General features: G+C 34.2%; 1 protein-coding gene across 4 annotated transcripts in view; it reads left to right on the top strand.

Moving 5' to 3' along the window:
• The window catches only part of BRAF (B-Raf proto-oncogene, serine/threonine kinase), a 140,196-nt gene that overhangs the window by 82,161 nt on the left and 44,710 nt on the right, over window positions 1-13,325 (top strand). For all 4 annotated transcript variants that reach the window (XM_046668904.1, XM_046668905.1, XM_046668903.1 and 1 more), the window contains 3 exons: window positions 2,313-2,461; window positions 3,406-3,525; window positions 8,175-8,334. In XM_046668904.1, the coding sequence (XP_046524860.1) occupies window positions 2,313-2,461; window positions 3,406-3,525; window positions 8,175-8,334 (429 nt within the window). The remainder of the gene's footprint in view (window positions 1-2,312; window positions 2,462-3,405; window positions 3,526-8,174; window positions 8,335-13,325) is intronic.

The following is a 13,325-nucleotide window of genomic DNA, read 5'->3' as shown; positions in this document are numbered from 1 at the left end:
CTCATTTTCTATAAGCACTGAGGTTAATGTCTTCCTTCAGACAGCCCACACCTTACAAATTAATGCATGCAGATTGCTAGGTCTGTGCCTTCCACTAGTTCGCCATCCATATCTGGATGTACTTGAATTCCAGAATAAGCCTGAGTTGTGACCCAAAAGAAAAGTTATACCTTCCTGTGTCCACCTTTACGGACAGAGGTATGCTCAGAGATACATGTACGTGTCACTTACAGTTTATAATCAAATGCATACCCACGTTTTCTCCCCCTCAGATGTTTTCTTCTCTCTGCTTCCCTCCTTCCTCCCCTCTCTCCTTGCCTCTTTTTTCTTTTTTCCTCCTTTACATACACAAACAGTTAGTTACACCTAGTTTTCAAGTACAAGTCAGTGATAGGAAGAATGACTGCAATTGAGTAGATTAATGAAGGAAGAGAAATTAGGGCTTCATGAAATTCAATAAATTATCAGGCAAGTGAGGGTGTGAGTGGTTAGCAAAGAGGATCAGATGACTATAAAATGCTGATTCCTGTGAAAATGTATTTTTCTGTGATCTATTTCCTGAGGTTCTGCTAACAATATAAAAGGTGCTTGCTTTGGTAAATAGTGGCCTCATAAATATTAAAGAAGATTTTCTAATTTCTCGTATATCCAGAGACAAAGGAAAACGAACAAAGCTAATAAAAACAAGCAGTTGCCTTTTTAAATCCCCTAGAAAGTGATACATAACAAAAAAAGATGAAGAAAACTAGAGCCACTCTTAAAACTACCTGAATGTTTTCCAAAAGCCAGAATGGATGGTGTGCCAAGATACCATTTTCTTGATGAAACATTATTTTTTAATAATTTTTTATCCCATTAAATATGTGTTTCTTGAAAAGAGTTTGGTAAACTGTGAGTGTTGAAATCAATGTAATGGATGATGAAAAGCATTTACGTGTAATGGATTAGAAAATTTTGATGTACATATTTGGTCAGGTAAGTATTGTTATATGAATACAGGTGTGTCCTGGGTCATAATGTAAAAATATATTTCTTACTGTTGTTTGTGATTAAAACTGTCTGAAAAACTGAGATGAATTGAGAATATATAGGAAAGAAAAAGGGACAAAATAGAGTCACTCATGTTCTCACCACTCTGAAATAGCCATTGTTAACATTTTGGTATTTGTTTATCCTTTTTATGTTGTCTGCTTATTATATACACAAAGCAAATACTTTTTAAGTGATTTCTGGCTTCGGTAGTTATCAAGATAGAGCTTCCCAGCACAGTTCTGTTTGTGTGACCCATGTTGTAGAGCATTCGCCTTCTGACATGGAGTTCTTACATGTTGCCTTTCAAGTTTCACATAGAGGAATGTTCACAAATACATTTAGATGTTCTAATTCTCTAACAAACTGATGATTTTTAAAAGTACTTGCTGCTGTCTTTTAGGTGATTTTCCTATCCCTTGTCCTAGTTACCAAGCTTAGGTAGGGTTCCGATTTTCATACAATTGCAAACTAGTTTTTCCTTTTATAAATAATTGTTTTTAACATTTTAGTCAAAGTATATTTACATTTTAATCAAATGTATATAGTTTTAAAAATAGTGCAGAGGGGCTTATAATGAAAAATAATGTCACCCCATCCCTTGGTAGCTTTTAATGCCACTCTCCAGAGGAAATTACTCTTAACTTTTAATGGTTTCTGTTTTAAGCTCTTTAGTGATTATTTGCATATTACTAAGTAGTAACTTTACACCACACTTTCTTACTTTACCAACTTCAGACATCATTTACTGATTACTGATTCCATAGGGAATTAGCTCATTTGTAGTATTACAACCTTTCCACCTCCTCCAATGTGTTTTCTGGGTTTTTTTGGTTCCTCTGTTGGATACCTTTATAACTTTAAATAATATACCTTTGTTTCTTATTCTATCAACACCAGTAAGCATCTCTTAACTCCTTTCTTTGTATAGTTATTAAACTGTACCCTTATCCTTTCTTTCAGCTCTATTCTGTCTTTCTGCTTGTCATCTCTACTTTTACTTTTATGTAGTTAACCTTGAAATTAGTTTCCAGTCTTTTATTCATTTCCCACCTTCTTGACTTCTGAGTTTTTTAATTGGATGTTGAGTGGGAGATAAATACATATACTCCATCTATTATCTTGAACCCACTGGTTTTGATTTTAGTATCTTAGTGTGTGAGGTAGTTCTCATGATATAAACATATTAAAGATTTGTTATTTTAAACAAAAGAGTAAATAAGTTGATTTCTAAAAAGATTCTTGCAAGCTTTTGAAATCCTCTATGATATTTTACTTTGCAGGTACGGAAAACTTTTTTCACCTTAGCATTTTGTGACTTTTGTCGAAAGCTGCTTTTCCAGGGTTTCCGCTGTCAAACATGTGGTTATAAATTTCACCAGCGTTGTAGTACAGAGGTTCCACTGATGTGTGTTAATTATGACCAACTTGAGTAAGTAATCTAAAAACAAAATCTCTTTTCTATCTACCATTTTAACTTAATCTGAAACTGGTATGTCTTAGAGTCTGTGGGGATTGTCTTTCCAGTAGAGTTGTTACAGGGAATTAAAAAAAAGTGTGGCTAGAGAGTAATAAATAGTATAGCCAGTACTTCTTTCCAAAATTGTAATATTGCTTTAGCTATACATTTCATCTATGTTTTATATTATTTTTTAATTAATGAAGGTCCCTTGCCCATGAAAATCACTTTCAGAGAGTTTTTGGGAGGAGAGCAGGTGTTGTTTCAATTAAGTTAACCCTTATATTTTTGGATCACAGATCAGGAGGTCTGATTCTCTCATCTGTTTTGTAAAGTATGTTTTCTGTCTCTCTCAATCTCTTTTTTTCCCCCTCCTTCCTTCTATCCCCCACCCTCCTGGTTTATTTAAAAGTAAGATATGAAATCTTTGTACCCAGTGTGTCTCTTTCTAAAATTTCCGTTTGCTTTATGCCAATAGATTAGACTGAGTCTACTTTAATCATCTTTTATGTTATTGTTGTTGCTGCTTTTAAGGTCTTATTACTTTTATTGATCACTTGAGCAAATAGACTTCAACTCTGTACTTTAAAGTATATTATAATGATGTAATCTAACTTAGTAGGGTATACATTTTCTTCTAATTCCTTAACCATAAAGCATGATTTTTCCCCTCTAATATGTAGACATTTGCTGTATAGAAGGACTAGTTTTGGATTTTGAGCTTGCCTTTGAAAGTAAATATAATTTTTTTAAATAAGCCTTTAGACAGAAATACAACTAATTGAATTTAACAGTCGTTTCTGAAAATGGAATTTGATTTCAGATATTTAACTCAATGATGTATTCTGGTGTTATGAAGCTTCTGGGTTTTGCACAAGTTAGGTTTGTTTTGTTTTGTTTTTGTTTTTGCCTCACAGTTTGCTGTTTGTCTCCAAGTTCTTTGAACACCACCCAGTATCACAGGAGGAGGCCTCCTTAGCAGAGACTGCCCTTACGTCTGGATCATCCCCTTCTGCACCCCCCTCCGATTCCATTGGGTATGATTTGACTCCTGCTGCTCTTCACTGCCGTGCTATATGAGCTGGTTTCTTTTGAATCTTTTGGTTAATTATAAGCCTTTGCAACATTTGGATTGTTAAGAAATTTTTTTCGGATAACCTATTTTATCACACCAGTCATATATTTACATGCATTTGGAAGAGATATATGGGATTAAAGCTGACATAGACTGTTTCAGGACCAGTCTTGAAAAAATCAAGCAACAGATAATTTAGATTCCCTGCCTTGTGCTCATCACTTTGTTAGGTAATATCATATATAGATGTATATGACTTCCATTTAGAAGAGTAGCGTTAACATAAGAGACAATGGCAAACAATTTAAAAACAGTATATAATTATAATCTACAATTTATGACTTACTATTTTAAACTTTGGAAAGGGCATAAATAATCATGTTTACAGAAGAAAGAATAGTGAGAGTAGTCAAGAAAATTTAATAAAGTGGAATTTGAACTGCATCTTAAAGAATTCTAGAATCTGAATGAGCTTAGTGTATAAAAGCATGATGATGAGGGAGGTTCAAGGGAAGCATAAATAAAGGGAGTAGGGATGGTGGATTTGGAAGATAGTGAAGAGAGGCTAATCTAAGTCAAGAAGGATCATGTGTAAACCAGATTATGGAGAGTCATTGAATTCAGGCTGGAATTTAGACTTGACACAAGAGCGGAAAAAATAATTAAAGGTTTTTGAGCAGTGGACTAACCTGATGAAAGTGGTTTTAAAGAAAGAATCACTTAGCAATGATATTTAGATAGACTGATGGAGAAATGTGTCGGGTGAAGAAGGCCAGCTAGGACACTGCTGACACTGAAGACTGAGAGTCGTTGAGGACTTGAACTGGAGCAGCAGCAGCATGGAGAAGGGATGAGTATTCATAAAGTGTAAAAGAAAAAAATCATAGTGTTATAGTTGTGGAGGATAAAGGAGAGAACTGACTTTAAAGATGATACAAAGTCATCGTATTCAAACTTCATAGTAAGAAAAAACAGAAATGATGAGTTTAGTAGATATTAGTTTGCTTTGGAGCGTTTCTTACACAGGTCTACTTACTCTTTCCCTATTGAGCTTGAGGCAGCATAAATTACTCTATATCTGGAAGCATATGGTTAAAAAAGTACCCACACAGCATTCTGTTCTAGAATATTCTAGAGATATTATTTAAGATCAGAAATATTTATTGTCAGTTTTAACCCTACTTCCTTCCACTCTTTACAATGTAACACTATTTCGTCTACCTAGAGAGAGAATTAAGTTGACACTCCCAATAGACGTGTAATTTTTACAAAGCTAACCTTCCTAGAAGTCTCATAGGCTAGAAAATTTAGCAAAAGACTTTTATATTAAGGAGTAGAAGTGTTTATCTACTTTGGAACACTGGAAAATGAAACCACTATGTTCTTTGGTGAGGAAGTAACAGTTATCCTCTCTGGTGGAGTCATTTTATTCCCGCTGTCTCTATCATTTGTTGTATGCACCTGTGTATTTCTTAGAAGATCAAATCAAAGTGTTGTTACTGTTCATTTTGATTTTTTAATTAATCCTTTGGCTTATGACATTTACTCCTGACAGATTCTTTAGACCATGATGCCTTTCTAATGGCAGGTCCCAGTTCTGTGAGCAGAGTTACAGAACACCATAATGAAATTAGCTTGCCCTCTCCAAAGATTTATAATGGTGTAATGATCCAGGATGTTTGCTTCCAGTGAAGGAATGCTATCTTAACATTAAGAAACCATTTGCCGATGCCGTGAATATTTTATTCGTAACTAAACTGAAGTACATTCTGGTCTTGAGCAAATGATAAGATGTTCAAACTTTTGTTTTCCTGTTGCTTTTATGTCACAAGCGTATATGGGTGCCTGTGAAAAGAAAGAAGCCAATCTTGTTTTATATCAATGTTCCTTTGCATTTTGTTAATAGTCCTGATAACAATTATAATGGTCATGAAACACGCGTAATAATAGACGTAACCAAGACATACTGAAGAAGCGATACATTGCCCAGTTTTGAATAGAATGTTAGGGGTACTTCCTTTTCTAATTTTTAAAAATGCTGTGGAATCTATAAGTTTATGAAAAGTCAGCATTTTAAAATTTGCATATCACTGAACAGAAGTCATTTTGCTTCAAAACATTTAATATTCTAGATTAAAATGAGATCTAAACTAAGTGGTAATTTGCTGAAGGGTGTTAGAGGTAAAATTCTTTTTATTTTTAATTTGATACTGTTTTAAAGAGGTTTGCAGCTAGATAGGGAGAGGTATCATCAGGAGAAAGCCAGTTTGCTGACTCCCAGCATACTTCACAAGGTCTAAATTACCTTGGTCCAGGTAAAGACTTCGCAGTGTGGAAATGCAATTTGGTTGATTCCCAGAAATGATGAAGGTCAGGGATGTATTGGTTGTCAGTAACCAAAATCAGAATGCCAGGTAATTCATTTCAGAGAGAAATATACCTGTTGGATGGATCAGTACTCACTCTGCTTTTGAAAGATAATTATGAGAAACCAAATTACAATCCGAAGATTGTTTTTGATATTAGGACATGGTTCAGATGTTTAATGACATCAGGATGTAATAACTTGAAATATTCTCCAAAATTATAATATACTTGCCCTCAAGGCTAGATAAGTTGACTTTGTGGACCAATGCTTACCTTTCCCTGGGTTGTATTATATACCAAATGCCAAATATAGTCTTTCTGATTTTGTATAATAGGCAGATATCCTCATTTTCTAATATATTCATTCTTTTCTTTAGATATGATAACAAAATTTATCTAGGGTTTTGTTTTTCCTACTTCTGTACCAGTGTCCTTTGCATACATATTTCTGATTTGTTATGTACAACATGTTGCTGTTATAGTCTTAATTCAGTAAGTTTCAAGAATGGCTTGATATCACTTATGCCTGTACCAGATCAGTTATATTAGACTATTCTATACAGTTGTAGTTAATTGAGGCTTTTTCTGCTTTTAAGTCCTAACTTAAAGTATACTATTGCCTTAAGACTTTAACTCAGCCTATAAATAGTTTTTAAGAAATAAGTGCACTTTCCAAAACTTTTTTAAAAACACTAATATTGTCATTTTTACATTCTTTCTGCTGCTCCCAAAATCCTTTAGCAAAGGGCATATACTGGCTACCTACAACAAAAATAAAGACAGCTGTGTCACAAACTAAAAATTTCTCAATAATCAGAATAACAAGGGCCAGTGGAGCATGCTAATTTTTTTAAAAGCCAGTTCCATCAGTCTTACCTATAATTCTTAGTGATCTAATACTAATATTTTAAGGTACGTAACATTTTTAAATTTTTACTTCAATTCTGAGTGGATTCATTTAGTTAATATGAACAAAGTAAAAATTTCTTTCCCTGCCTTTAATAGTATGCTTTAAAGAAGTACAACTATAAACTAGTGTAGTTCAGATTCTATTAACATGCTTTATTCAGGAGCTTTTTGTCACTATTTGGCTTTGGCTCTTCAAACTTTATGTATTCCTTTTCTACTATATTTTCTTTCCATTCCTCTCTAAACCCTCTCCTTTCACAAAATGTCTTTTTATTCCCTCAACATTGTCTTTCTAGCTATGTCTTAATAACCACTAAATAATGCTGATTAGTTACAGAGTTTGCATAAGATGGGTGAAATGATAACCAGTCTCTGAAGAGAGGCTGTTAGCACTGTCATTCATTGGTCCAGATGGAGCTCACTAAGACAGCCATACCTCATCAAGTGCTTACTTCCCAGCTCCCTTGGATATCCTTTCTGATGGGGATAGATTCCTCACAGGTGTTTACAATCTGTTCTCAAAATTTGTGTGCTTTGTGAATGCCAGATTCATTTTGGGGGCAGTGAGAGATCATAGACTTTGTTATTTATCTACAGTACCAAAATAGGTCATTCTGTTGCCTATTTTGATGGCTTCATCAGAAAACAATTTTTAAAAATGCTTGGTTTAATGCTTGATATATGATTCTTCTGTATCGTATCTGTTATTGGGCATGGTAAAAATGTTTAAATATGAGAGATTGACACTAGAAGGATCATCTTTTGATTTTTAAAATAGTCTTTTGCTGTTGTTCAGAAATTTAATTCAACTTTTGTGTAAAGCAACAGGGTACAACTTTCAGGTCCTGAAATAGGCGTGTGTATTCTCAAGATATTTCTAATTTCCTAATACGTTTCATAAAAATTTCATTTTAGTAACTTCAGCTATCAAGAAATGGCAAAGGTAAAAAAAAACAGGTTTTATTCAGTCAGTGTCTACTTAGAGCATTTTTGTCTAACTTTAAAGAACAAGAGTTTCTTCAGCAGATTAACTACAGGTAATATCTAGCCATTTGTAGATTTCCCTAGGATTTTCTGGATAAGAATCAATGTTCTTGTTATTGATAGTCCCTGGAGGGTCTGTTTGAGCAAAGCAGCTTTGTCAGTATTAGTTGTAGGCATATGTTAATTTTTTAAAGTAATACTTTTAAAAGCCATTAGCTAGGTTTTTAATGCTTTGTTTTAAAGATCTTATTTGAGACTATAAAAACAAATCTTTATATCATTCATTTTTTTATGTTATTATCTCTATAAAGTTGCTCTGAATCTTATCTCCCAATGACTTGATTTTTCCAGGCCCCAAATTCTCACCAGTCCATCTCCTTCAAAATCCATTCCAATTCCACAGCCTTTCCGACCAGCAGATGAAGATCATCGAAATCAGTTTGGACAACGAGACCGGTCCTCATCAGCTCCAAATGTACATATAAACACAATAGAACCTGTCAATATTGATGTAAGTATCCAGCATTGTTAAAACTAAAAAAATTTAAGTATATTTCTTAATTTTTCTGCTAAATTATAATATAGATCAGAAATAAATGCCACCTTTCATTTATCTCAGTTATTATAAGTGATAGACTTTTCATGAATTACAGATCAGAAAAACATTGTCATCTTCTCTAACATTAAATGCTTAACTGGTGCCAAATGATAGAGTTATCCTGATTCTTTTTCCTTATGGCACCATCTCTGTAAAAGTCTTATCTTCATTTATTTAACAGATAATCCTCTTGGCCATTTTATGGTACAGAAAAAATAAGAATACAATTGCAGATTTCCTATTTAGATCAATTTGAAATCATGTCCTAGATTTATGAAAGTGGAACTTTGACTTAAGTAACCCTTAAGGGCTCGTCTTTATGTACTTGACATGTAAAGCTGCCCTTTACCTTCTTTACTTTCTTGAGTGTACCATTCTGTTCCATCTCTATACATATCTTGAATTTGGGCATATTCTTTTTGTGTAAAGTTTGTCATTCGGTTTTAGTGATTCATTTTTTAAAATGCATCTTCTCTGGTATCATCATCATATATTGTGATTTTACCTCTTCAATTATTTTATCTACCTTCTGGCTGGTCACTCTTGACTTTTTTACTTTTCCAGTTTATCTTTCACACTGTAACTTAATTATATGCATTAGTGTGGCTTCTTCAATTAGATCTTAACTTCTAGACGACAGAAACCATTCCTAATACAGTTCCCTTGGCACTTGTCAGGATAAACACATAATAGGTCATCAAAAAATACTTGTTTCAGTAAAAGGGTTAGAAGCTAAAGCAGAGGAAATTTCCCATAATACAGACCGGGGGTCAACAAACTTCTTCTTAAAGGGCCACGTAGTAAATATTTTAGGCTTGTGGGTCGTATGATCTCTAATAACAGCTGTTGAACTCTGCCATTGTAGTGTGAAAGCAGCCATAGATAATACATTATAAACCCGTGGGTGAGACTGTGTGGCAATAAAACTTTATTTACAAAATCAGGTGACCAGGCACAATATTTTGCCAGTCCCTGATATAGACAAAGAGAAGGAAGAGATGAGAAAAAAAGATGAGACACACAGGATCAATCCAAAAGGACTGGTTCATTTAACTGAGTCATCCGGATAACTGAGTTAAAGAAGAGAATAAAGTGCCCTTGCTGTCCCATCTGTGGTGGGCTGGGGATCCTGATCTTAGAATTAGGTGTCACTTCTCACTGTACTTGTGCTTTAGAACAAAGAGTGTAGGTTATCCTTAATCTCTGTCTATAATAAGCAACAAAACTGAGAAAAATCCACTGAGTTTGTTCGCCTTGGAAAGTAATTATATTTAAAAAGGAAGTTGAAACTGTTTCCCCATATAAACAAGATTACTGGAGTTAGTGAGGTGGTTATGTGTATGTTAGGGGACGAGGGTTGTTCTCATTATATAGGCATTCCTTATGTGAGTCCTCATAGTTATAAGGTTGGGTAGAGAAGCAAAAATTGTCCTAACAGGAAAATATTCGCTCATTAACAAGACCACTTTAATATTAGTCCTCAGACATCCCTCCCCATTTAATACCAGCTTGCATTCCAACCCCTTTACATTAAAATCCAACATTTCATTGAAAACGTAATGCAAATTTAGTGCAAATCTGACAAAGAAAAGATTTCATGAAAACAATGAAAAGCGACTTTGGAGAACTACTTGAATCATATAAAGCCCTTAAGAAACAGCAGAATTAAATTAGTCTGGTTAACAATAGAAGAGAGAAAATCCATAAGGATGACAATATATGTAATAGGTTCTTCAAACAAAAATTATTTAACTATCAAAGGATTGATAGAGACCCTTAACAGAATTGATGGAAGTCCTCTTAAAATTTTTATAAAAATGATTATAATTGCGATGTAAAAGATGAATAAGAAATTAAGAATTTCAGTAGTGCTATAAGTTTGGTATTGTGATCAACAAAAACTTGATTCTGTCTGTGTCTGTTCTAAGAATTAGCGTATTGTTGAAATTATAACTTAAATTTTGTTAAATGTAAAAAACCCTTTATTATAAATTGTAATTTCATATTTCAAGATAAGTTCCCAAATCAGATAATCTTCCAGCTTTTTACTATGAAATTTTTTCTCTATTTTTATTGAATTCATTTTAAGTGGCCTTTTACTAATGTCAGTTTTCCTCAACTAATAAGGTCTTCCTCTATCTGGCTAGACCTGAATACAAAGGAAGAAAGAAATAGGAGAGTGAAGTACAGGAATAAGGAGATTGTGAAATAAGGAATCAAATCTTATTTCTCGGTTAAGTCTGTTCTCGATATGTTCAGAATTGTAACCTTCATCTTTACTTTTAAAACTAACATCCTTTGAACTATTTCCCTTTATCTTTTATTGTTACCACTGTTCTCTTCTCTTAGGCTTGAACATTTGGAGTGTTGTCTTTATATCTTGCCTTTTCATCCTCCCCTGTAACCAAATAGTCATAAGGTATCACCTTTTCCTTTTGATGTGCATCTAAAATTTGTTCTTATCGCCACCATCATCTGGGCCCATATTTCTTCACTGGAACTACTATTACATTAATCTCCTAAATGTATTTCCTGCCATTGGTTTCTGTCCATTTCCATCCTTTACGCTACTGTCAGAATAGTTTTTTTATGTCTCTATTATCTTCATCTGTTCCTTTGTTCTAAAACTTTCATTGACTTTAAGATAAAATATAAACTCTTTAGCATTTTCAGTCATTTCATTCAGTATCAACCACTACTCAACCTTTATTGTTCCAGTAGATAAGATTTAATATTGACTCTGGGATAGGCACTGTGTCAGAATTGGGAATTAAGGATGAATTAGTACATGTCTTTGCCTTCAAGGAGGTCATATTCCAATGGGTGTATTAGACATATAAATAAATAATCATAAAATATATAGTGATAGTTTATAGAAGGGGGTGATAAACTCTACCTGGTTGAATCTAGGAATATTTAGTAGAGAAGGGACAATGTTTAAGCCAGATTGTAAAGGATGAACGAGTAGCAGTGAAGAACTCCAGTTGAGGGTTTTAGGAAGGAAGGGCATTTGTTAAGGAAACAGTATGTGCAAAGGTGTGGAAGTACTTTTACATGGGGTGTAATTATCAGTTGATGTTGTAGGAGTTTAAGATTCAGGAGAAGGATAGGGAATGGTAGAAGATGAAACTGCATAGGTGGAGTCCACACTGGAAGGCATTGTGCGTACTCTAACGTCTCTGTAGTAGCTGGTAGTAGGGAGGTCTGAAAAACTTGGAGTGAGAGGGAAAGTGATCAGCTCTATATTTTAGAAAAATCCTTTGAATTAATGAGAGATCTGTTAGGCATAATTGTTAGGAATGATATTGAAAATGGCTAATATTTATGAATGCTTACTATGTGCCAGGTACTATACTACGGGCTTTACATAAATTTTCTTATTCTGTCCTTATAAACACTCATGGGTTAAAGTACTATTATTATCCTTATTTTACTGTTAAGAAAATTAGATTTAGAGAGGTTAAGAAACTTACCCAAGATAACACAGCTGATAAATATTGAAATGGAATAAAACCAGCCTTTCTTCCTTATGCTTAACAACTGTTCTGTATAGTAGTAGAGGAGAGAGGTGAAAGAGAGGGGAGGTATAGGATAATGCCCAGATTTCTGGTTTGGGTGAATAGATAGTATCCGTTAAGCTAGGAAATACCAAAGGAAGGACAGGTTTTATAGAAACAGAAATGGTAACTTCTATTTTGGACATATTGACTTAAACATGTCTGTGGGATTTTACTGGTTTAGAAGTCCAATAGCAGTTGAATATAAGGACCTCAAGTGCAGATACAGGTTTAGGAATAATTAGTGTATTTGTGTCAGTTAAAACCACGGATGTAAATGTTATCACTCAAAGAGTGTATGTAAAGTGAAAAGAGGGTAGAAAATGCAACCTTGGTGAACGCTAACATTTGAGGTACAAGCAGAGACAGTTGTTCTCTGTCTTCTTTGGGGCTCCTGTTCTTAAGTGTAGCTTCAGATAAGTAAAAGAAAGTAGTGTTGCAAAAGCCAAAGGGAGAAAAGCGATTTCAAGAAGGCTGAAGTAGTTGATGTCAGTTGCTATTGAGACTCAAATGAGATAAGGACTGAGAGTAACCATTGAAGTGGGCAATTAAAATGTCATTTTGACTTCATTGAGAGCTGTTTCAGAGGGCTTGTGGAGGAGAGAAAGGCAGATGAAGATGTGAGATGGTGTCAATTTTGAAAAGCTTGAAAGAGCCATAGGTTGAAGGAGGGTTGAGGGATAGTTTTTAATGTGAGAGACTTCAGCATTTTTGTAACTTGAGGGAAGAAATAAGCCAGTGAAGGGAGAGGTTGAAAATAACAAGAGAGGGAATAATTTATGTAGTAAAGTTCCTTGAACTTGGAAACAGTATTCCTCAGAGGCTATGAGGAATAAAGATGGACATAGCTAGCTCTGCCACTCTTTATAGGCAGTATGACCTTGGGCAGATGACTTAACCTTGAGGCTAATAGTGTTCACCTCTTAATAGTGTTTGAAAATGCTTATTATGCCTGGTAAATAATAAGAATTCAGAAACTGTAGCTAATACTACTGTGCAAATATTTGTAGATATAGAGGAAGGACAGAAAGTTCTTTGATGGCTTCTGTTTTTTCTCTCCTGCTAAAGGGAAAGATAAAAGTAAAAAAGGAACTACAAAAGATTGGGAAAAAGTTTGAAGTAGCCGTTATTGGAATACTAGAAGATCTGATTTAACCTGGAGTAAGTGGAAAAGATTGTCAAGAAGCTTTAAGAACATATTTGAGGTTGGAAAATATAAATTTGTAGTGGTACTAGTGGTAGGTCATAAGACTGGAGAGCAGACTGTGGCTGATCTGTGATTGTGGGGCCCTACGGGCTCCAAAGAGGAAAGGGATATGGCATTTCTGTCTGCAGCAAAGAGGAAAG

The sequence above is a fragment of the Equus quagga genome, chromosome 8 (assembly GCF_021613505.1).
Source record: "Equus quagga isolate Etosha38 chromosome 8, UCLA_HA_Equagga_1.0, whole genome shotgun sequence".
Classification (NCBI taxonomy): Eukaryota; Metazoa; Chordata; class Mammalia; order Perissodactyla; family Equidae; genus Equus; species Equus quagga.
This window is presented reverse-complemented; position numbering and strand designations above follow the sequence as displayed.